This window comes from Zingiber officinale, chromosome 11B (genome assembly GCF_018446385.1).
Source record: "Zingiber officinale cultivar Zhangliang chromosome 11B, Zo_v1.1, whole genome shotgun sequence".
NCBI classification, from domain to species: Eukaryota; Viridiplantae; Streptophyta; class Magnoliopsida; order Zingiberales; family Zingiberaceae; genus Zingiber; species Zingiber officinale.
In genome coordinates this window covers 13,556,576-13,582,242 of record NC_056007.1, presented here as the reverse complement: position 1 = coordinate 13,582,242, position 25,667 = coordinate 13,556,576, and the positions used below count along the sequence as shown (strand labels likewise).

General features: G+C 38.6%; 2 protein-coding genes across 6 annotated transcripts; one reads left to right on the top strand and one right to left on the bottom strand.

Annotated features, from left to right (window-relative positions):
- Positions 1-7,139: 7,139 nt before the first annotated feature.
- On the bottom strand, positions 7,140-13,831 carry LOC122034246 (protein LUTEIN DEFICIENT 5, chloroplastic-like). Of its 5 annotated transcripts, none has more exons than XM_042593405.1 (15): positions 13,463-13,831; positions 13,151-13,376; positions 12,991-13,062; positions 12,801-12,920; positions 12,541-12,732; positions 12,271-12,432; positions 11,945-12,040; positions 11,759-11,860; positions 10,967-10,999; positions 10,805-10,885; positions 10,620-10,702; positions 10,392-10,523; positions 9,561-9,621; positions 7,729-7,794; positions 7,140-7,659 (listed from the first exon to the last, which is right to left on the bottom strand). In XM_042593405.1, exons 1-15 carry the CDS (start codon positions 13,741-13,743, stop codon positions 7,438-7,440), a joined length of 1,929 nt encoding a protein of 642 aa, XP_042449339.1. In that variant the 5' UTR covers positions 13,744-13,831; the 3' UTR covers positions 7,140-7,437. The 5 variants fall into 5 exon arrangements, with proteins under 5 accessions (XP_042449339.1, XP_042449342.1, XP_042449340.1 ...); XM_042593408.1 differs by having other exon boundaries at positions 7,202-7,659; positions 13,151-13,381; XM_042593406.1 differs by having other exon boundaries at positions 7,202-7,659; positions 12,801-12,911.
- A 653-nt stretch (positions 13,832-14,484) lies between these two features.
- Positions 14,485-16,294, top strand: LOC122035136 (probable xyloglucan galactosyltransferase GT19). Its single transcript, XM_042594525.1, has one exon. The coding sequence runs from the start codon at positions 14,652-14,654 to the stop codon at positions 16,095-16,097; it is 1,446 nt and encodes a 481-aa protein (XP_042450459.1). The 5' UTR covers positions 14,485-14,651; the 3' UTR covers positions 16,098-16,294.
- Positions 16,295-25,667: the final 9,373 nt, after the last annotated feature.

Below are 25,667 nucleotides of genomic sequence, written 5' to 3'. Positions count from 1 at the left end.
GCCGCTCCTACCGATGTTTTGCCTGTAGTGCCACCAGCGATACCTACCCCGGCTTATGCAGTAGCACCAGGGGTACCCAGCCTATCCAGTTGTACCACTTATAGTACCAGCTCTAGTGGTTCCGCCAATTCCCGTGGTGATCTCTACTCACCCTACTGATATAATTGCGGCACGAGCTCGGATCCCAGCTTTGGCAGAGTCGGTGAAAAGTCGATTCACGCTATTCCGCGGAGAGACCGATCCGAGTGTGACCCAATCTTGGATAGAGACTTTGGAGCGGACTTTCTTCTAGATGGCTTGCTCTGAGTGGGAGAAGGCAGAGCTGGCTACTTACCATTTACGGAATGAGGCTGATATCTGGTGGGGCATGCAGGGCTCGATCATAGGTGAGCAGAAATCACCTAGGCGAGATTTAGAGAGGCTTTTGAGAGCCAGTACTTTCCACGGTCATATCAAATGACACGCTGTCAGGATTTTCTGAGTGTTCAGCAAAACATTCACACAGTGACAGAATATAATACTGAATTTAATCGGTTAGCTAGATTTTGTCCAGAGTTAGTTGTTGAGGATAGATCATGTATGCTTCAGTTTGTCCAGGGACTGGATGGACACCTGCAAGTAAAGATTGTGGGTTTTGGTAATTCATCTTACATAGAGGCATTGGATAGAGCACTTATGATCGAGTCGGCTCAGCAGAGAGCATATCCAGACAAGAAAAAAAAGCAAACAGATCAGGCTTCAGGACAGACCCAGTAGCCACAGGCTACCGGACCGCAGCAGAGTGGTCGCAGTCAGGTGGGTTAGGGTACTTCTGGGGCATCTGGTTAGCCTCAGAAGTCAGGGTGATCTTCATCAGGACGTTTCCGGCCTCCTCAGTAGAACCGGAAACAACCCGCCAGCGACATTCATTGCACCCGATGTGGGTCTAGAAATCACATCACATCAGCCTGCTCCCTTGGACAGTCAGTTTGTTATTATTGCAAATTGCCGGGGCACATGAGCCGAGATTGTTTCCTGAAGGCTCAGCATGTGGCTCCTGGAGTCTCTATTCAGGGAGGACAGTACAGTTAGGCAGGGACTCAGCGAGGGGGTTAGAAAGACCAATCTTCACATCGTCAACAGAGGACAACTCCCCCTGTTATAGCTGCATATGGCATGCACGGACAGGAGCACTCCAGTTCTTTTACGGTATCACAAAGTCCTGTCTCGGGATCTCAGTATCTGACACAGGGGCAGTATCAGCTGCAGCCCCAGCCACTGGTTTAGTACCAATCGCAGCCTCAACCACTGGTGCAATATCAACTGCAGCCCCAACCACTGGTTCAGTACCATTCGTAGCCTCAGCCCCTAGTGCAGTACTAGCTGCAGCCCCAGCCACAAGTTCAGTATCAGTCGCAGCCCTTCTATCCATCTCTGGCTCAGTATCCAACACTGCCTCAGTGGTAGGCTCGGGCTCAAGCGCAGTAGCCCCTAGCAATGCTACCACCTCCACCCCCGCCAGAGATTGGACGAATTCACGCAGTTACCAGAGAGGATGCACAGTGGGCCGACGGATCCATTTTTCGCGGTACAATTTTACTTTATGCATTTTCTGCTGATATGCTAGTTGATACTGGTAGTTTGCATTCCTTTATTTCTTGTGCATTTATAAGGAAGATTGGTAGACTACCTATCCTTAAATCACGGCGACTGACTGTCGTCCTACCTTCCGGTGATACATTAGATGTCACTCAGGAGGTCAGAGGATGCCCATTGGACTTCTGCAACCATACACGCGTTGTAGATTTATTAGTACTGGAAATGGTCGAGTTCAACATTATCCTTGGCATGGATTGGCTGTCAGCATATCATGCCACGGTTGATTGCCAGGCGAGGGTGGTCACATTCTGACATCCGAACCAACCCTCGTGGGATTTTACTGGCATCAGGGATGACGGTATATCGACTATTTCTACAATTCAGACTCAGAAATTGCTATCACATGGCTGTCATGGATTTCTATTATCGTTAATTAATGCTGACGACAGCAGTAGTTCTCAACTCTCAGATGTTCCAGTGGTCTGAGAGTATCCGGATGTATTTCCAGATGAGCTACCAGGCTTGCCTCTCTGAAGACAAGTGGAATTTGCTATTGAGCTGATTCCGGGGGCCACGCCAGCCTCAAAAGCTCCTTACCATATGCCACCGAAAGAGTTGGACAAGCTAAAGGTCTAACTCCAGGAGTTATTGGACAGGAGGTTTATTCGCCCTAGTGTATCTCCGCGGGGTTCTCTAGTATTGTTCGTCAAGAAAAAGGATGGTACTATGAGGTTGTGCATCGATTATAGACAGCTGAATCCAGTTACCGTCAGAAATAAGTACCCCTTACTACAGATCGAGGATTTGTTTGATTAGCTCAGATGTACATCAGTGTATTCTAGGATTGATCTGTGCTCCAGATATCATCAACTGAGAGTTAAGGATTCTGATATTCAGGAAATAACATTCCGCACCAGATACGGACATTATGAGTTTTTGGTAATGTCATTTGGGCTTACTAATGCTCCAGTAGTATTTATGGATTTGATGAACCGCGTCTTCCTGGAGTATCTTGATCAGTTCGTTATCGTTTTCATCGACAACATATTGATCTACTCGCGTTTCGAGGAGGAATATGCATAACATCTTCGCATAGTCTTGGAGATTCTTTGACAACATCGACTACATGCGAAGTTCAGCAAGTGTGCTTTCTGGCTATCCTTAGTCAGTCTTATGGGGCACGTGGTTTCTAGCCGAGGTATTTTCGTAAACCCTCAGAAGATCGAGGTTGTCACTAGCTGGGAGCAGCCGAAATCAGTTCAAGAGATCCGCAGTTTCTTGGGATTGGCTAGATATTACAGACGGTTCGTTGAGGGTTTCTCTCGTATTATTATACCGCTCACACACCTGACTAGGAAAGGCGTGAAGTTTATGTGGTCAGAAGCTTGCGAGACCAGCTTCTAGGAGTTGAAGCGGAGATTAGTGTCGGCACCAGTTCTGGTTTTGCCCTCTGGAGAGGACGGATTCGTACTCTACACCGACGCTTCTCTACAGGGTTTGGGCGCTATTTTGATGCAGCACGGTAGGGTAGTCTCCTAGTTTTCTCGTTAGTTGAAGGAGCATGAGAAGAACTACCCAATACATGATTTGGAGCTGGCCGCCATTATCTTTTCTTTGAAGATTTGGCGACATCATTTGTATGGTATTACGTTTATGATTCTCACTGATCATAAGAGTCTCAAATATCTTTTCACTTAGAAGGAACTCAATATCTGATAGAGGAGATGGATGGAATTCCTGAAGGATTATGACTATACTATTAGCTACCACCCAGGGAAAGCTAATGTGGTTGCCGATGCACTTAGCCGGAAGTCCAGAGGGACTTTAGCATGCCACCAAAATTTGGTCTCCGAAGTAAACTAGCTCCACGATACACTGGGTCTTTCCAGATCTTGGAGAGGATTGGAGCGGTAACTTACCGTCTAGCGCTACCACCATCTCTGGCAGACATTCACGATATATTCTATGTGTCCATGTTAAGGAGATATGTACCTGGCCCAGCACATATTTTGTCAGATATATCAATTCCCATTCAGCCTGACATTACCTATGAGGAGGTTCCGATACGAACTCTGGACCATAATGAGTGTCAGCTGCGGAACAAGACTATCCGGCTGGTTAAAGTCGGATGATAGTACCATTCTGACGAGGATGCTACCTGGGAGCTCGAGGATACAATCCGAGCTCGATACCCCTATCTTTTTACTTGAGGTATGTTGGTTAGTTTTCCGTTCAACATTTATATGGATTATTGATTGTTAGTACTTGTTGATGGTAAATAATGGAAATTTGAGAACTAAATTTTTATTAGTAGAGGAGAATATAAAATACTAAAAAATATGAATAACCTTAAGGGAATTTTTAGGAATTTTCTGAGAATTATTCGGAGCTCGTATGACAAGTTTAAGGGGATGAATTTATAAGCTTAGGAAAAGTCTATTTGGAATACCCAAAATGGGAGTTAATTGAGAGATCAACCTTAAGTTTAATTAAAGCTACCTAAGGTAATTCCTTTTCTTTTCATTTCATATTAGAGTTTCTTAATACTAAGTCATTAATTTGATATTTGATTAAATTATATATTTTCATATACTAAGTTTATATATATATATGAATTAAAAATATTACCATGTATATGTTATATATACATAGATATAAATAAATATGAAATTAGTATATAGATATAAATATGTATGAAATTAATGTAATTAATGATTTAGTATATAAAAAGGAAGATCAAGTCCTAAGCTTCCTCTTCTATTTAAACCTTACCCTCAAAATGCTCACCTGGGATGTTCCCGCCAGCCCTAAGAAGGTTCCCCGCCTCCTTTTGTTTCTCCACCGGTGCTAGAGCTTCAAGGGAAGACAAGGTGTTAGGAGCTAAATACTTAAGGCATGATCCCTAACTTGCAATGCTTTAGTTAGTTTCTATGGTTTGTGACTTCGAGTACCATGGGTTGAGGTAATATATACATGGTAATATATTTAATTCATATTATAATTTCTTAATACCAAGTCATTAATTTGATATTGAATCAAATTATATATTTCCATATATATATATCATGTATACATAATAATTAACATATTATAGTTTTCTAAATATACATGTTCCATTAAATTTATATATATATATATATATATATAATTTCACATTGAAGATATATTCATATTTTCAATTAAAATCTCTTATATATATCTTATAATTTTTCTATTTCTATTATTTATGCTATATACTTTATATTTCCTATATTATTTATATGGATCAAATTTTCTATATATATCTATGATTATATAAATTTTTATATGAAGAATAAGTTGTCAATTTAATATAATTTTATATGGATATCCATATATATAATATAGATATATAATTCATATATTATAGTATTATAATTTTTTAATCATTATTTACAGTATATATGTTACACGTTACTTATGTAATATATTAATGTTATATATTTTTTCTCTTATTTTTATTTAAATTATAGATTTTATATTATATATAATATATTATTTATACTTTATTTCTATATACATTGCAGGTTATATAAAATATTAATCTTATATTTTTTTATTCTTATTTAATTATATATTTTATATTATATATAATATATCCTATTATTTTCTTAATTTGATTAATCTAAATTTCATAATTATAGGTTAACTTAATTAACCCTAACTAAATTCATCTATTTAAATTTATAAATTCTTAATTAAATATGAATTTTAATTAAATTACAATTAATCAAATAAATATACTTCATTAAATAAATTTAAACTAATTAAATTATAATAAATCTCCTTAATTAAATAAATCTAAATTATAATTAAATTATAATTTAATCCAATAAACCTCCTTAATTAATTATGAGATTTCGGACACTACAAGATCCTTAAGTCAAATCTCCTTTTCGCATATGCTTTAGATAATTTTTGAATTCCCTCTACTAAGGTGAAAGTTTCTCAATTATCGTAGCAACATGAAAAGACTCATTCATTGTCATACTCTTGGCATATCTATTATGAAGGATCAACTGCAACTCTTGGATTTGAGTTGTCACAATTTTGAAATCAATCATCTTAAAGTCTAAGAATTTACCAATGATCAATTTCTTCAGTCTGACATCTTCTGTTTTGTACTTCTTTTCGAGAGATTCCCATGACTCATTGGAATATACATGTTATATAACATGTTGTCTAAGTCATTGAGGATATAGTTTTAACATAAAAAGTCACTATGTCCCAGGCATCATATGCCGTCTTTTTTCCCTTATCAGTCTCGCTTTGAGATATGGAGGGGACATCTTCACGTAAGAACCTCGCAAGGTTCAACATGGTTAGGTAAAACAACATCTTTTGCTACCACCTCTTGAAATCAATACTTGTAAACTTCTTCGATTTTTTGCCATGGCCCGGTAGAACAGGAGATGTCGATGATGAATCCATGAAGGTTGCATAGAAAAATCGTCTTAAAATTGTTGTGATCTGGTAGTGGTACAATTTGAGCCCGGACAGAATGATGGTATAACACCGTTTTGGTGAGGTCGAGGCTAGAGTTGGACTCATCTTTTTAAGATAAATTTGTCCTACACACGTTGCTCATGGAACATGACAATCATCTCCCAAGATACGACTTTATCTTGTGATAACAACACTACAAATCGCAAGACCTCCAAATCGAAGAAGATTCTCGAACTCTCCAAATGCAAGTATAGAATGCAATACTTGCTTTGAATTAGAATGAATTGAGTGAGTGAAATGAGAATAAGAAGGGGCTTATTTATACTAAATGAAAAGGTATAAGAATCTCTTGGTTCAATTAGATCTCAACCATCTAACTTGAATTGGATGGTTTAGAGTGCATCCCTTCCCAAGAGATACAATATATCTTCATTTGGACGTCAATCAATGGTTGAGATTGAATTATTCAAAGGGCACTTATCCTTTCTCAAATCGACGATCCAGATTTATGAATTTTAATCCAACGATCTAGATTTAATTTCTCATTTATATTATACTATGTTTCCAACCATGATCACAACTCACAAATTGGAACAACAGTAGTCTGATAATAACGCATCAGTCGATATGCCCATTCCTATCAGCCTTAGGGAATGGTACAAATGGAAGCTCTAACTCTCAGGTTAGACTCGAGACTTCCAACACTCAGCCTCCTTGACAACATCATAATTTTTAAGTAGCCGTTGGAAATCAAATTCACAATTGAGTCGAACCAACAAGATCTTATCAATGATGATGAATTATATTTTCTTCCTCTTGATCCTCCTATGCACGACCGAAGCAACCTTCTCTGAACCAAACGGCGGTTGGCCACCTCCGCACGGTTGAAGCTGGCCCTCCTCTAAGCGGCCGAAGCAGTGGCTGCTCATAACTCTGGTTAAGTTTGAGAGGCACTTGTTTATGGCTTCACATTTCACTCCCAAGCTCACATCCTACAACTTTGAATGCATTTACATCGGTGTATCGTGGGAATAATTAAACTGATATTCATCGTCACCTCACCAGGCAATTTTTCAATATACCATTGAGGCACACTATTCAGACCAACCCTTGAATTCCAAGACTTTGTCACTAGTGCTACAGAAGGAACTTTACTAGCTTGGCAAATCCTAGTAATTGATGAGGACCGGCATGCTCAACATGCTAGTGTCAATATTTAGTTCAAACTAAAGTTTTTCCAATGAAGGCTATACATAACATTTTTTTCACTTTGATTGTGAGCTTCATTGGGTTACACTGTATATAACGCGAAAGAACTTCAGACAACGCAAATCTGAGTAGAGCTATCGAAGTATTACGATGAGCCAAGCTTTCAAAAACAGCCCGATCAGATTCTTATGAAGCAGGGGCTGTAGAGATTTCACCTTGCTGATCCTCTTCATGTACACTGCTGATAACTGATGTTGCTTCCGGGAGGTTTGATCTGAGTCGTTGATTACCATCGAATGTTAGTTCTTTGGTCTCCAAATTAGGAATGATCGGTGGGATTGTTCTCCGTGTGACTGTCATCTCCAAACCTTCGGTTGTATGGATCGTCGCGCCAGTGGTCATCGCTACCTGTATAATACAACGGTAAAACAATTGTTCTATAGGGAATTCTTAGCATACGATGAGTAGTTAGCATACCGGAGGAGCTCCTGGGGCTATTTGGAAGTTGAATCTTCTAACCAGCATTGCTGTTGCAACCACTGTCTGTGAAAAATGAACTAGAAAATCGATAAATATTTCACATGCCAATGGATGATCATAAACTTCATTGTTTTTTTTTTTAATATTTAATCATTATGAACGTCAAATCGTGTTTATCTCAACTATTTAAGATTGACTATATAGATTTTATACCGTTTAAAATTTTTCTTCAAATTTAAACTAATTATACTCTCCTTAATTAACACTATTGTTCGAAATATCATGCACTATTAAGGTTTGCCTTGAGCATAATTAGTTAATTTAACAGGTATTAATGCAAAAAAGATAATGAATAAGAATGCCCACTTGATGTAAACTTGAAACATTATTTGTCATACTCTCAAAAATATCACACTACAGGGGCTAATACACGAAGTTCCCGAAAATACGGGGTCCCGAGAAAGGATCTATTATACACAACCTTATCCTGCAATATTGCAAGAGGTTGTTTCCATGACTGGAACTTATGACCACACGGCAATAATTTTACCGTTGCGCCAAAGCTCCCCTTCAACTATGAAACTACTATCAATATTAATGTTTTAGATATGTTTAAACAACATGGTCGCAGTAAAATCTTGAAGATGTCATAAATGGTTTGACATTGGACAATATGTGTAGTGATCTTGACGCCAAAATATTGAAACTAAAGAAGAGTGTCAATCATATCCTAAACTAAGAGATGATATGTGTGCAAATTCCAAGTTATGCCCAAGTCTCATAGCAAGAGAAGCAACAAAATATGATCACGAGTCTAGGATTGATGAACTGCCATAGGAAGATAAGCAGTCGAGTATCATATCTCTCCTGCGAAACTCTAGTGGACTCAGAATCTCAGTAGGCAGGTGGTTAAGGTATTGTAGATAACCTTGACCTATAAAACTAGACTCTAACTACTGTAGCTCATTATGTACAGTTGTTCATGTTCAACTTATCAATGATATTTAGCATAGAGCCATCTATGAGTAAATTGAGGAATCCAACATTCTTTGAACTTAAGCGAGCTTAGGCACAATGGTAAAATTATTGTCATGTGACCTAAATAGGTCACCACATTAGCAGAAGTTTCGTGCATCGAACTGCCTTTTTAAGTGACCTTTGGAAGATTTACCAAGTAAAACAAAGAAGTAGTCCAACAAAATAGGCAACATAAGCAGATCAATATGTCACTTTAACTTTTTTTTTTTCAATAGAGAACCTCTACTCTACAACCCAAGAAGGTGGGAGAATTAAGCGTGTCACAGTCGTCATCAAAGGCCAAGGTAGAGCTAGTGTAGCAAGAGCTTCTCGCTTTAGAGGGGAAAAGGCCAAAGGATTCATTAGAATGTCCCTTACGTGCACTCCCATGTCGCGAGATAACCAATGATCGAAGCTTGGAAAGTCTACTAGAAGACCGCTTGCATGAGAAGATCACACACTAGGGCAATGCCGTGGAACACACATGTCAACGAGCAACGTAGAATGTTTAATGGCCGAAGGTAGAAGATATGGCAAATGAGCATAGTAACAAATAGAGGCGCTCATGTATTGATTGAGCTGTGGTTTTCACAATCACAGACATATCTCAGAGATGCTGTGAACTCCACAAGTGAACTCCATGAGAGGAGCGACATGCGAGAAAAGAATATTTAGAAATTTAACATGAACTAGCGATATATAATCTTTTTTCTGTTTTTTTTTTCACAAGATTGATCGGCAGGATAAATAAAATAGAGAATATAATTTTCTTACAGACCTGTACTGAAAATGTGATACCAGGAAGACATTACCTCGAATGTAGCAAACATGTCTCCAACACATTTCCTCGGTCCACCACCAAATGGCAAGTAACTGAAAAACGATATGGGTAACAAAGCAGATAGAAACAAAATATTGAAACCTTCATTATCTATTATGACTAACAACCATTGGCTCCCTTATATGTGTAAATGATGTAATGAATAGTCCTCATCAGTGGATAGACACAGCATTGGGATTATGGAGTTGCTAAGCTGTTTATCGAGATTGTTGTTTTGATTGCTGATATACGCATGCTGAAAGTGAGAAACTAACGAATTGTTATCTGCTAAGTCTGTCCAAAACTCAATTTTGAGCTATAATGAAGGTCAGTAATAAGATGATCATGAATCAGGAGTAGCTATTCCATGCTGGATGAACAATGCGTAAAGTTGTATAATAGTTCTATCTCATATTGAAGTTTGCTAAACAAAGATTGCTAATTCGGTTGTCCTAGTTTTTCCATGCCAACTAGAAAGGTCTACGAATTTGCACTGCAGAAGATAGAAGCATCATGGTTATTGTCCTAGATCTAAGAATATGAATAGTATAACAAAATCAAATCTTATCCCACTAGGTGAGGTCAGCCTAAGAAGTCATAAGTACTCGACTCAGCACACTAGGGGCAGTATGCACTCGACTCGGCATATTCTTTTTTATTCTAAGAATATGAATAGTAAAAAAAAAGTCATCAAGCTCACTAGGGGAAGTATGCACTCGACTCAGCACAAAAGAATAGATTTTGATTTATTTATTCAGAAATTAAAACGAATGAACACTGCAGTACAGACAGATGAGAAGCATATGTAACTACTGTTGAGAACCTGAAGTTTTGATTGCTCTCGTTTGGGTTTGGCCCGTCCAACAACCATCTCTCTGGATTGAATTTCTCAGCATCGACCCAATGCTTAGGACTTCGATGGAGATTCCACACAGAGATAAAAATATCTTCACCCCTATTATTTTATCAAGAAAAATCATCGACATTGTATTATAATTCCATTTTTTGGGGAAGATACAAGTCCACGTCTAATTCGGTTTCATACCCTTACCTTTTTATGGGGTACTCGCCGAGCATATCATCTTCAAGAGAACGACGAATTAAGACAGGCGGTTGTGGATAAAGTCGCAATGACTGCAACAAATGTTGGAGGCTATGTTTTATAGCATTTCATACTTCAAATAACTAAAATGCAAATCTCACTTCCAGTCATCATAGTGAATGACAAGATCTTACTTCATTAATCACTCGAGTAGTATACTTCAGCTTCTTCAAATCCTCAATTGTTGGAAATCGATCCCCTAAAACAGAATCAGCCTAATGACAAAAAAAAATTGAGAATCATATGTTTTTCATCAAATAAACAAAAACATTTTCTTCCAACCTTTATTACTTTACCTCATCTTGGAGCTTGGCCACTACCTCTGGTGACTGTGGACAAATATGAACATCTCAGTTGTACGAACTGTTTTTTATAAGCTATATCGAAATCAAATCACAAGAGTAGATTATCAATTGCAAAAGTTCTACATGAACACAGTATCCCCTACCAAGAATTAAGTAAAACACCAGTTTCCTGTCAGTAAAGACATGTACTAATAATTATGTGAAGGGGATTGTTATAATGAAGACAATTTAAGTCTCGCTCAAGTTTTTGTACACTCGATTATCAATACTATCTGAAAGAAGCCAATATATACACTTTGAAGTTGTTACAACCTCAATTTACAATACATATTCATTTTGAGGCACCTTTATAACGAACCGATGACTTTAGAAAACGAAACACAAACAAAAAGAATGCATCAAGAATTCTTGACCCTTAGGACAAGGAACAAAGTACACCGACAACAGCCAAACTAACTAGGCTCAAAAATTGTAGAGTTCGGAAAACCAAAATATCAGGGTCAAATTTTCTCCAAAATCACTAATTCATTAGCTTAACCAATTTAGAACAGAGCGATTATGCTATATAATGTGCAAGCATATTCAGATGTACCCAAGAATGGGTAGATCATAAAATTATTTATCAAAAAAATTGTAAGTATGAATTTATGGTGAATTTGATGGATATGAAAAATGGGTTGATCATTTGATAACTTGAATAAGGAGTAAAAATGTCTTAAATAGTGTGTGTCGATGGATGTAAAATAGAGATAAACACAAGTCTTATGGAATTTCGATATATACCTTAGAAAGAAGATAAAATGTCCATGTTAGTACTGCAGCAGATGTCTCATGACCAGCTATAAGCAATGTCATGAGATCATCCCTTAGCTGCTTGCTAGATACCTAAAAAGACAGTAAACAATATTAGATGAATGAAAGTCTTCATGAGGCAAGTGTAATTACAAGACTGGATTATTGCAAGCATACATCATCGCCAGAAGCAAGTAGGAAGTGTAGAATGCTAGGATCTTGTTCATTCATGTATTCTTCATGGAATTGCAATTCCTCTTGCTCTACCATTTTCTGAAAATATGAAAAGGTATAAAACTTCATATACTAGCGACTTTATCAGTAGATAATGCAAGATGATGCCAAGACCCATAAGGTAAGAATCACAGTGATTATGATAACAAGGAAAAAGAATTTCTGATATTGGATAGAAAACTGTTGATCTTTCAGTATATAGAGATATTTTTTTCGAATAAAAGAAAAGAAATACAAATGCAAATGATAATTTAAGTTTTCGTACTTACCTTGCAGATAGCAATGAGATCATCAAGTGTGCTATTTATCAACTTGAGGGCCTGCGAGACCTTCTTCTGCCTTGGAGAGATGTCTTTCCAAATTGGAATCTCCCAAGTAGGAATCGGAGCAGTACTTCGCATCTCTGCTTCCCGAAGAACAATATAAACTGCCTGACAATCCATAAAGAAGCATGTGATGCGATCCATACAATCCATAACCACATGAAGTAAAATAAAATTGAAATACTTAAATGGTACATTGTGCAAATAAGTAATCACCTCAACAATCCCATTATCATTTGTTAAGGAATCAAACTCATAATTGAAAATTGCCTTTCCAATTACATCGAGTGTCAACCGCGAAAAGAGTGATTCCATTTCCACATCCTCCCCATCTGAGGCTGCAACATCCAACTTCTTGCATAGCTTATATGAAGCTTCTCCGAAGAGTTTGATCATGGCAACAACATACTGTAAATTACAAAGATCTTAATGAATTCCAAACACAACCATATGGAAATATAACTATGATGTATCACCTTCTGATGCAAAGCTGGCACAATTGCACGTCTCCTGACACGCCAAATCTCACCGTCAGCTGGGATCAAACCCGTTCCCATCACAAACTCCAAAATTTCAGCCAGTATACCCTGCACATGCTGCAACTCTGATGCTCGACATATATTCTAAACAAAATGAACAGGTAAAATGATTGAAGCATGAAGGTACCTTGGAATAAGCCTTAGCATTGTCCTTTAATATATGTTTGGCGATTTGTGGATCGGAAACAATCAGAAAGGACTGGTGGAGAATGAAACTTCAGTGCTAAGTATGCAAAATTGCTATCTATATTGAACACACAAATTGGAATTGATATATAAGCTGTTACCTTGGGGCCAAAGGTGAGGCGGTATATGCCTCCGTACGTGAGGAAGAGATGGTAGAGAGGGATGAAGAAGGACTGACCGGTGATGGCATTGATTGACTGTTTCACTTGAGGGATCTCAAGGCGTCGTGTTTCACCGCCTTCGGTGGCCCATCTTGACAACAAGCCTTCAAGGAACTCCCCCGGCGGCCCCAGCTTAGAAAGCCCATTTCTCAACGCAAGCACCCAACTTTTCTTGAAAAAAGGAGCCCAAATTCAATACCAATGAGGAAAAGAAATAACTTGGGCAAAGGGGAAGCGGAGAAGGAGAAGTACCCGGGTTGTGGGACGGTGTATTCGCCGAAGTCGACGCAAGCGGCGACCTCCGGCCTCTGCTTCTCCTCCAACAGACGCTCTACTTCTTCCTTCACAGCCTGGTCCTCGTCTCCGCCTCCGGATCTCGAAGCTGAGCAGCGGACGGACGGCGCAAAGGGCCGCCAGGGCTGGTGCTTGACGAACGAGCGATGAAGTTTTTGAGGAGAAGCGGAAGTTAATGAGCATCGTTGGGATGAGACATGGCCGGCTTGGAGAAGAGGAGAGGAGAGGTTAACAGACATGACGCGTCGCAAGGAAAAAGCACGTTTTCATATACGCCGGAAGCAGCGAGGCCCAGACACCTTTGAGAGGCGGAGAAAGAAGTTTGAGCAAGATAAATAAATAGACTCCTCAGCCCTCACCTTTTTGCCAACTGACAGATCGCAAATGGACACACTTGAGCTCAATTAGACCGACCATTAGACGGTCGCGACGACCCTGACGGAGTTTTCCAGGCACTGGGAGTTGTCCGTTGTCTTGACTTTTTTGCATCAGCTCCTCGATCTCAGTCAGATGAATCCTGGTGAGCCACTGGTACTTTACGTGCCGGTGCACCCAACCATGAGCCGAATATTTTATTAATTTGATTAAAATTATTAAAATCATTTCAATATATCAAAATCATAATAAATTAATAGTTATTAAATAGCTACTTTAATATTGACGGCTACAAGAGATTTATAGCAATTTTGATCAAGATTGCGATAGAGTTTAAGAATTTTAATCAAATTGATATAAAAATATGTATGGTTTAATTAATTAGAAATTAATTTTCACGTGCAAAGCTATTTTGGGGGAAATACAAATCATGGGGGTGCTTTTTGATAACTTTTGGTTGGAGAGGTGCCGCCTTGTGATAATTGTATAATACATAAGGGAGCTTTTGGCAAAATGCCCCGCGTAAATCATATGCGAGATTAACGTATCTAAACCAACGGATTTAGTAGTAGTTATCTTTCTCCCTCTACCGGCACATTACCGCATTTGTCGGCCCACCACAAACTCCATTATTGTTGTTCTTTCCCTTTTTGACCCTGAAACTCCAAAATCTCCACCCTTTCCGTTCCTCCCTCCTTCCCACTTTCAGTCCATGCATCATCGCCGTTTTCCCGTTGAGCCATGTCGATTCCTTGCTAATCAGGTTTAGTAGATGAAAACCATCTTCCCTATCCTTTTCGGTCATATGCCTTTCCCCATCCTCCTCCTCCTCCTCTTCCTCTCATGGGAGCCCAGCGCCGTCGCCGCCAGATCTGGCCATAAAGCCATCGCCATTGGCGCAGCCAACCGGTCGCAGTGCGCCGGCCGAAGGATCTACGTCCGCGACCTGCCATCCGGGTTCAACGCCGACCTCCTCGCCACCTGCGACGACTTCCCCATCCTGTTCGAGCTCCGGGAGAGCCAGGAGAAGAGCCTTCTTCCTTTCCTCGCCAACCACGGCCTCGGCCCCCTCACGTACAACCGATCTCGCTCCTGGTACCGCACCGAACCTCTCTTCTTCGAGCTCCTCTTCCACCGGCGCCTGCGTGAGTACTCCTGCCTCGTCGCCGACCCCGTCCACGCCGACGCCGTCTTCGTGCCCTACTACACGGCCCTGGCCGCACTTCCCTATCTCTACTCCCCGACGAATTGGAACGATTCCGCGCTCCACGGCCGCGACCTAGCCGATTGGCTCCTCCGCGGCGACCGCCCGGCGATTTGGTCGCGCCGCGGTGGCCACGATCACTTCGTCGCCGTGGCCGGCTCCGCATGGGACTTCGATAACGACCCCGACCAGCCGCCCCTCTGGGGCACCGCCTTCTTGGGCCTCCCCGAGCTTTACAACCTCACGGCCATCGCACTGGAGTCCCGCGCGTGGCCCCTGCAGGAGCACGCCGTCCCGCCGCCGACCTCCTTCCACCCGGCCACCGTCGCCCGCCTCGAGGCCTGGCTCACCCGCACGCGCCGCTCCCGCCGCCCCCTTCTCATGCTCTTCGCCGGAGGGGCGGCCCCCACCGGCGGAAGGCCCAACATCGCCTCCAGCATCCACGCCGAGTGCGACCTCCGGCCCGACCTCTGCGAACTCGTCGACTGTTCCAAGGGCTCCTGCGTCCACGAGCCGGCTCGGTTCATGCGCCCCATGCTCCGCGCCCGGTTCTGCCTCCAGCCGCCCAGCGAGACCCCGACGCGCCGGTCCACCTTCGACGGCATCCTCGCCGGGTGCATCCCGGTCTTCTTCGAGGAAGCCTCCGCGGAGAGGCAGTTCGGCTGGCACCTGCCGCGCCGCCGTTACGACGACTTCTCCGTCACGATACCCAAGGAGGAGGTGGTGTTCGGGGGAAGGCGGATCGTCGACGTGCTTCAGGCCATACCCCCGGCGCGGGTGCTCCGGATGAGGGAGGCAGTGCTGGAGCTGGCGCCGACGGTGATATACCGCCGGCACGGTAGCTCGGCAGCGCTTCGGGCGCGGAAGGATGCGTTCGATATCGCCGTCGATGGGGTTCTCCGTCGCATCCGCCGGCGCGTACGGGAGATGGAGCAGGGAAAGGACCCGCTCCTATTGGTCGACGAGGATGACGACGAGACGTGGACGTCGACGTCGACGGACGGACATCAATAACCCCGTCGGAATTGCAACCTCTGCATCAATTCAGTATTTAGTTCAAATCAAAAGGCCAAAAACTCTTAGGATTCTTGGAAAACAAATAAATAAACATAGATCGATCAATACCTTGATGTAACACCTTGTTCAAACATTCATCAATATCTGTAAAATAATCATTCATAATGAAGAGGATGCCACTGACTTAAGAACTATGATGCTTAACTATGATGTTTAACTGCCAACACTAATTAGAGCTAACTCTTCATAATTTTCTTCAGTAATCAAAATAAGTCTTAGCAAACTGTGCTTCGAATTTATCCATAGACGAAGATCATCTCTCTCTAGGATTAATCGAGCAAAACTGAACTGCATGCCTTTCCCAACAAGTCTCTTCAGACCTTTCTCTTCAGTTGCCTCTTGATGGCCTTGTTCTAAATCTGCATCCCTTGAAGAGGCCTGTGGTGCTGCAGTTTCTGGGGTTTCCATAATTCCTTCGATCATTTCCAACTCTTTAGACAATTTATTAGCCACAGAAGTAAACTTTGTTGCAGATTGTATCGATATTCATTTGCTACTGACCTTGATCCACAATTTTTCGGCCAGTGTCCATTCTAAGAGCTTGTGTTCACTTTTTGGTCAGTTTCTACATATCCTCGGCGATAAGTTCATACAAGAGAACTCAGTAACTTCACCAGTTTGTACATACTTCAAGCTGCATAATCTGCAGTTCCAAAAACCTGGTTTGTTTCACAAGAAAATGAAGGAATTAGGATACATTATGTTCCTCAATGGATAAATGTATGGAATAAAATTCATTAGATGGCCATATAACATAAATCTTTCAAAAGATGCTTATGTTCCTCTTTTAGTATTTAATTCAATGTTTCTGTTATTTAGTATTATTAGAACCATAATCTACCTAAGCATACACTAATGAAACTTATCGAAAAGATCGAAGCGGCATTGACCTCTTTGCCCTACTCTTTTAAAGCTGAAAACACCAACCTCTTAACGCTTAGATATAGACAATGATGTGATAATAAGACCCCATTCATCAAGTTAGTTTAAGAAATAACAGGAAATATATGTATAGCCTGGTGGCACATTGACAAATCCATGTTTTGTCTGTGAAGATGTGGAAGATGATTACTGCTTGTTCTTGATATGTAGTACAACAATGAAGTTTTTGAAATAGAAGCTTTATTGAAGTTGGATTTAGAGCTTGAGTTTGGAGGTCTTGTTCAGATACTACCATTATTGGTTTAGTTATAAGTGATTTAGATCCAGAGGACCAATGTGTGAATTCAAATCCGTACTCCTAAAGTATTTTGCTTCTCTGTTTTTTTTTTTTTTTAAGTCCCGGAAGAGATGACCTCAAAGTTGTTTGACTTTCTCTTTGCAGCAAGTTAATCGCGAGCAGCTCTAAACATGTAAATCTATATTTTCTGCTAAGCATTTCCATTTTTATTGCCTAATTGTCAACTTGCTGTTTGATTTTGAATATTATAGTAGAAATCTATGTTATAGAGAAAGATATACTGAATTACGATAGTATTGGAGGGAAAGCAAACTAAAACAAGTCATCATAAATCTTAGCATATATTAGAGTCTCACGGTATAAAATCCTAATCAGAAAGAAAGATTACCTGTTTGAAGAATCACTGAGTGATGCTTCGATGAGGGAATTGCGAAACTTATACAATAAAATCAAAAAATCCATTGAATGAGTGAGTGTAGTTCCTCCTGAAAAATCAACAATATTTGATTGTAAATAGGAATGCTGAGTAGAAATAAAAGAGATCAGATGGAGCTAACACAAAATTGTAATGAAATCTAAATGATCAATCATCACTTTGACTCTAAATCAATTCAGAAAACAAAAAAAGAAAGGATAAACACAAAATAAGAATGAGCTGAGATGATCATCACCCTTCAAAAACATAGAGCGATTCAACAAGCTGAGGTTTTAGGCGTTGGATGCGATGTGTGATACGTGTAAAAAGGGGCTAACAAATTAGGGTTAGGCGGAGAAGAAGGTAAACAAAAAAAAATGGAGATGCGGGGGATCGAACCCTCTCGCATGCAAAGCAAGCACTCTACGATTTGAACTACATCCCCTTATTTATAATAATATATTGATTTTCTATATTATTTAAATATTAATAAGAACACTCTTAATGATTTAAATTATGAAAAGAATGTTTTCAAACTAGAATATTTAAAATAATTTTTATTAAATTCGCTTAAAGGTAATGTAACTTTGTAAAAATTATAATAATAAAAAAACGTATTTTAGTTTTTGAATCACGATGATTTTATCCTATTTTGATTTATTTTATTTTTATCAAAAACATATTTAACTCAGGTGTATAATTATTTAACTATCCTCCAATCTATTATTCTCATTATTATTTCTTGTCCATATTTTCTGTCTTAAATTCAAAACCAAATGTGTATTGTAGTAGTTACAAACTTAAATTTATTACACAGTTGTAACACTTACAATTTTATAATTATTACAATTGAGTTGTCATACATTTGTAATAACTACAGTTTTATAGATGTTATACAATTGAAAGAGTTATGAAATCGTCTACAATGTGAATGTTAGGTAAATTTTGGGCGACCATAATTTTTAATTTGAATTAAATAATGAGAACCATAATATATCAAATCAAAATTTATTATTTTTAAAACTAATTCAAAAAAAAAAAAAGTATAAAAGAGGATTTTAAATATTAAATTATATTTTTTAAAAGAGAGTATCTTTTTAATCATATAAAAAAATTGATAAACCCAGCTAGCTCTGATGTGAACGATTCAATCCTACATAATTTTTCCATCAGCCACTAGGATAAATCGGGAAGTGCTCGATTTGGAGAAAAAAAATTCTACAAATTCACTATAGCAAGGATCGTAATAACTTGGATACCCTACCATTACACCATAGCTCGAGACATCTTTTTAACCATATAAAAAAAAAAGTAGATCTGCTACCTTAATGACCCCCTAATGTCGGCCCCACGGATATGGAGGGAGATCTTTTTTAACCATATAAATAATTAAGAACAGTAATTTAATTTCTGGCCATCAATATACTACTTATTTTAAGTAAATAAATTATTAATCATCCATATTTTGATAAATTCAAAGTACTAAGGTCTATTTGGTTGGGTAAATTTATTTTAGATTTTTATTTCTGAAATAATAAAATTAATACTATGTTTACTATACAATTACTAAAAAAATTTAATAAAAGTATCAATTATAATAAATTTATAAATTTTATTTTTATTCATTCTACTAATTGTTGAAATCTACTGGTCGCAAACATGAACACTGAAAAAAAAGTTAATCTAAAATATATTAAAGCAATCGATCTCGGGTTAAGATTAATCAATTGATCAAGTTTGGATTAGCTCGAGTTTAAATTAAATTTCAATATTTGACAATATTATTGGATCGAAAGTGCTACGGGGAAGGGGTGAATAGCGCTCGTGGCTATTTCATTCGTTTCGAAAAACTCAAAATTATGCAGCGGAATAAAGACAAGAAACCAATGCAATCGCTAACAAGTTTCTTTTACTTGGTTTGAAGCCTGTGGCGACTCCTACTCCAAGGCCCACGCTCGTTGAGCGTTTACTTTGGGCAATCACTATAAGCTCGGAAAGTTACAATTCAGATTTACAATATTAAACAATAATGAAATTATACCGACAATGAAAATAGTAATCTTGAAGCTTCTAGTTGTCAAAGACTTGTTGCAGCTTCGCTGGATCGTTCTTTGAGCAGCACACGGAAGAAGGGCTGTCAAATTGTATTTTTTTTCTTGTTGCTGCTCGAACTGGACTTAAGTAGCCCGTGAAGAGAACCTCCAAGCCCATGGAGGGCGCCCTCAACCCCGCCGATAACGTAGCGTGGATAAGCCCTGACTTCTTCGCTGCTTATCCGCCCGAGGGCACCTCCAATAGTATGGAGGGCACGCTCCACCTGCGTCCAAGGCGCCCTCAGCTCCATAGAGGGCACCCTCTGCTCAGCGTCCAGGGTGCCCTTAGCTCCATAGACGGCACTCTCTGCCATGCTGCGCGGAGGTGTTCGACTAGTGCACCCAAGGCACCTCTAAGCTCTATGGAGGACGCCTCGGGTACTGCTCATTCGAGGCTTTACATCTTTTTTGCTCCCTGTAAAATGCGTTAGTCCAAAATATAAAATATATCCTGCAAAACAGAGTTGGACATAATACAATAAGGTTATGATAAATATCTAACAGTCATCGGACTGTCGGGTTCTGACTTTGGATTTCCAACCGAAAATCCTAGGTCGAACCGACGTCTACTGTTCCCTCACCGGGGAACGCGTTCTCACCTACTCCACTCAGGAGAGTTTAACCTGTTGCTAGTTGATCCTCCAGACCAACTGGACTTTTGTTCAGTGTCCGAAGTTTTCGGTCTTCATGCTGGACGTCTGCTCCACGACCCTTCCAATCTTCCACCCGGTTCGCGACACTAGGATTTCAACCTAGGGTTACCACTCCCTAGGAGTTTGCCCAAAGCTCTTGACCCACCAGACTTTCCGCCTAGGGTTACCACCCCCTATGACCTAGCGTTACCGCCCCTTAGGGTTTTCCCTTTGCCTAACCGCAGTTAGGAATTTTCCTCACCTAGGGTTACCTCCCCTAGAACCTAGGGTTACCACCACTACAACAAAAATGGCTTTTCGCAGCGCGCAAATTCGCTTTTCGCAGCGCGCATTGCGCGCTGCACAATTAAAAGCTGTTAAAAGTCATAAATTATCCGCGGCGTGCTTTTGCGCGCTGCGAAAAGTATTTTCCGCAACGCGCAAAGCACGCCGCGGATACTATTATCCACAGCGTGCTTTTGCGAGCTGCGGAAAATACTTTTCACAGCGCGCAAACGTATGCTGTTGATGGTCTTAACTAAATTAAAAAAAATAATTTGATGAAAATAATAAATTAAAATTTTACAACAAATTTAATGCAAATCAAATCCATACAAAATTAATAAAAGTCATAGTTTTTCATTATACCACAAAAACTCAAAAGATCTAAAACAAGATATGAAATCTCTAACAAACTAGCAATTACATAACAACAATTCAACTTACAATCTAAACAAATTAGTATAATATGTATCAATCACACAATACTATAAATTTAGATAACCATGGGACCGTGCTTCCTATTGCATCATCCAAATTATGAGGACATTGATTTTGTGATGGATCTTGAAAACACTTCTTGACAGTCAAACTACAAGGCTCACTGTTTCCATGTAAAACTGAATGCATTATTCTATTCGATGAATTGATGCCCAATTTTTGACGGACCCTCCGTATAGGACAAGTAGATCGAAACTCACTGTACAATGTTGAACTGCTTCGTTTCAATACCTATAAATAATGAGATAATTTGAAATTTGGAATGATCAGACACTATATCCCAAATATTTAATGTTGCAACAAAGGTATTACAGGATTAAACACTATGTGAGCTAGAAGTTAATTTTCTCAGGATTGCAGGATTTATTGTCGCAACAAAGGTATTACAGGATTAAACACTATGTTAGCTAAAAAACAAAAGGTATTACAGGATTGCAATGTTCTAATTAAGAATATTAATTTTCTCAAAGAGCTAAAACATCTCAAGATCTTACATGATCTTCACATAAGCTGAAGTTGTCTGTTCTTGTTTCTGGCTGGGGAACAATAACATCATCTATCTTTTCACCATTTGCACCAGAATTGGTTGTATCCAAATCAGTAGTTCTTGACCTCAGTACATCAACCAGATGCTCGCATTGAGCTCTGTCAGGATATAAGGATTCTTAGGATTTGAACGTAGTCATTACTAAATAACACATAAAAATCAAACAAAAACTTCAGATGCATGTGATCAAATTATTAATTTCAGAATGGTATTAAAATGTAATTATTAACACTAAAAGCTGCTTAAAATAACAAAAAAAATCTAAGATAAAGCCTTGTGTGCATGCGATAAATTCAATTCATTAACTTAATGAGCAAACCAAAATAAAATTAAACAATGATCCAGTGCTAATATGATTACATTCACATCCAAAGGATGACAACTAATAATCAACTTCCTTTCTAGCTCTTTGGGAAGATTCTCATATTTCTAACATGAGAAGAATATAAAATCTGCTGTGGCAGAAGTTAGACACCCACAAAACTCATCATTGTTAGTAGCTGCAGGAAATTGAGGTGATACTAATGATGACCATACACATCTCATATCCAACATCCGCATCGGTTAGTTACTTACTTTGTGAAACTTTTCTCCTTAATAAGTTGTCCAAATTCCAACACTACGTTATCCTCAAGATTATTTGCTGCAACATTTTTGTTTTCAGCTTCATTCTCTGGTAGTTCAATCGGCAAATCCTGCATGGCAAATGACAACAGTAAATCAATTGCTAGATGGAGCAAAAGATGCCATGATTCAAAGAAAGCAATGGGAAATGAATATTAATAAATAAGGACCTTGGATTGTGTTACTAAATCATCTAGTTGCAAAATCATATTTCGGTTTCTATCAATATAGAGTGGGTGATCATATGTAGTTTTCTATCTCTACCTCATCATCCTTTAAATTGGCTCATGGGGAATGTCAAATTCACTGATTCAACTGACAGAAACAATCTTTTGATTTGGAGAATTATAGCATCATACACAAATGCCCATCAGTCTGCCCTTAACATTTGGTAGGAGTCTAAGTGATGATTGTTAACAGTTATTGATAACAAGATCTTATTTAGTGGAAAATTTTAATTTTATGCAGTCTATTAATCAGAACACAAGCATGTCAAACAATCATATAATACTCATCCCCCTGTCTTCCTTAATGAGAGTCTACACCCATTACAACAAAGAAAATCAAGAAAAAATTTAATTGGAGCATAGGCGGGCAAAGCAATAAGTTTAGGGACTTAGAGATTAGGGTTACCTTTGGCTTTGAGCTTTTGGCTTGATGCAGAGTGTGGAGTGATTAGCAGAGGGCTTGCTGACTCTTGCTGTGGTCCTACGATGCAGAGAGATGGAAGTCTTGCGGCAGTCGACGGTGAGTGTGGAGAGACAGAGTGGAGTCGTGCGACCGACGATGGTCAAAGCGGAGAGGCAGAGAAGAGTCCTACGGCTAGTGACGGTGAGTGCGGAGAGGTAGAGAGGAGTCCGGCGACGGTAGTGAAGAGAAGCAGAGGGCTGTTGCGAAGAGGAAGCGGCGCTGGCTTCGGCAACTTTGATCTAGTTTCTGTTTTTAACCTAGCATTTTTTTATTTTAATTGTGTTTTTTTATTTACTTATTGCATTTTTTTAATTACTTACTTTAAGTTTTTCTTTACTTATTTTTTTAACAACGTTTATTATTGATCGGCTTTTGGGGTTGGATGCATTTTTGTTTATTATTTACATATTTTTATTTAATTTAATTTTTTTAAAAATAACTTTCTTTTAAACTATAATTTTAAAATAAATTTGAAGTTGGTCCAAACATGCTTGGTCAAAACACATTCCTTTTAATCATGGTCATAAACAATAATTTTTTTATTATTTTTTTAAACTAATCGCCGCATGCTGCATACCGTTGATAATTTTAAAAAGTATTCGCAGCGTGCCTATTTTTGCATGCCGTTATTGTTATTAAATATTTATAGTATTAACGGCATACTTTTAATGTGCGCCGTTAATATCTAGACGTAATTGTTTTCCTTCTTCAAGTTTATACTATTAACAGCGCGCATCAATATGCATGACGTTAATAATACTATTAATGACGTGCTTTTAATGTGCGCTGTTAATAGCAAGCTGCGAAAAGCTATTTTTGTTGTAGTGCACCCCCTAGGGTTTTCCACCTGCCTAACCTCAGCTAGAACTTTTGCCTAAGTACACTTACGATTTTCCTGCAATCTCATCAAACTTGTTAGATAACAAAATAACTTAATTTTGGACTCTTTGACATAATCAAAATACAAGTTCGACTATCAGATGCTTCCCGCACCAACAAATATGTGATAGAAAAGTTAAGTAGGTCAAAGTTGACCGAATACTTGATTATATTAAAAGTCAAATGGAAAGTTGCCAAGAGAAAAGTTCAAGTGGGTTACAAAAAAATAAATACTTAACATGGACAAAAAGTCTAAGTGGGTCATGGAAGATCAAACACTTAGCATAAGAGAAATGTCCAAATGGAACAAAAGTTAATTGGATATTTGATGATCGGAAGTCTAACAGAAGGTTGGCAAGAGAAAAGTCTAAGTGGGTCAAGAAGACCGGACACTTGGTGATCGAAAATTCAATTGAAGTTTGCCAAGAAAAAAGTCTAAATGCATTAAGGAGGATTTGACACTTGGTGATCGAAAGTCAAATGAGAAGGTTAGTAAGAGAAAAGTCCAAGTGGGTCAAGGAGAAGAAGATACCTGATGATCAAAAGTCCAACTAAAAGGTTGGCAAGAGGAAAGTTCAAATGGGTCAAATTTAACCATACACTTAGGGTAACCATAACCCTAAACCTATAAACCCAATTTCATTATGAGAATTACTGTGCCACATCACTGCCACTTCAAAAGTGAAAAAAAAAACAAAACACAACTTTTATAAACCTGCCCCCATAATCATAAACCCAAAAAATAATTTTATATTGGGTCCCACTAATTCACACATCAATATTATGATATATATTTATAATATACATATTAATTAATTTATTAATAATACATATTAATTTTATTTAATAAATTATTAATTTATTAATTAATATATAATAATTATCTTCAATTTTAATTTTCACTTCATATGTAAAATCTGTATTCTAGCTACAGTCTTTTGCTTTTTTTTTTTAAAAAAAAAACAAAATCCTGGAAGAGATGATCTGAAAGTTGTTTAATTTTCTCTTTGCAGCAAGTTAATCGTGTGCAGCTCTAAACATGTAAATCTTGTTTTCTAGCTAAGCATTTCCATTTTTATTGTCTAATTGCCAACTTGCTGTTTGATTTTGAATATTATAGCAGAAATCTATGTTACAGAGAAAGACATACTGAATTACGATAATATCAGAGGGGAAGCAAACTGAAATAAGTCACCATAAATCTTAGCATATATTAGAGTCTCACATTATAAAACCCTAATCAGAAAGGAAGATTACTTGTTTGAAGAATCACTGGATGATGCTTCGATGAGGGAATTAGGAAACTTATACAGTAAAATCAAAAAAACCATTGAATGAGTGAGTGTAGTTCCTTCCTCCTAAAAAATCAGCAATATTTGATTGTAAATAGGAATGTTGAGTAGAAATAAAAGAGATCAGATGGAGCTAACACAAAATTGTAATGAAATCTAAATGATCAATCATCACTTTAACTCTAAATAAATTCAGAAAACGAAAAAAAGAAAGAGAAACACAAAATAGGAATGAGCTGAGATGATCATCACCCTTCAAAAATATAGAGCGATTAAACAGGCTGAGGTTTTAGGCGTCGGATGTGATGTGCAATACATGTAAAAAGGGGCTAACAAATTAGGGTTAGGCTGAGAAGAAGGTTAACAAAAAGAAAA

Excerpts from the sequence above, each read along its gene's own strand:
- LOC122034246 (XM_042593405.1), bottom strand. The coding sequence starts at position 13,743 with ATGTCTGTTAACCTCTCCTCTCCTCTTCTCCAAGCCGGCCATGTCTCA. Across the intron at positions 11,861-11,944 it reads TACTTGCTTCTGGCGATGAT|GTATCTAGCAAGCAGCTAAG; the intron begins GTATGCTTGCAA and ends CTGTCTTTTTAG. Across the intron at positions 9,622-10,391 it reads GAGAGCAATCAAAACTTCAG|TTACTTGCCATTTGGTGGTG; the intron begins GTTCTCAACAGT and ends ATCGTTTTTCAG.
- LOC122035136 (XM_042594525.1), top strand. The coding sequence starts at position 14,652 with ATGAAAACCATCTTCCCTATCCTTTTCGGTCATATGCCTTTCCCCATC.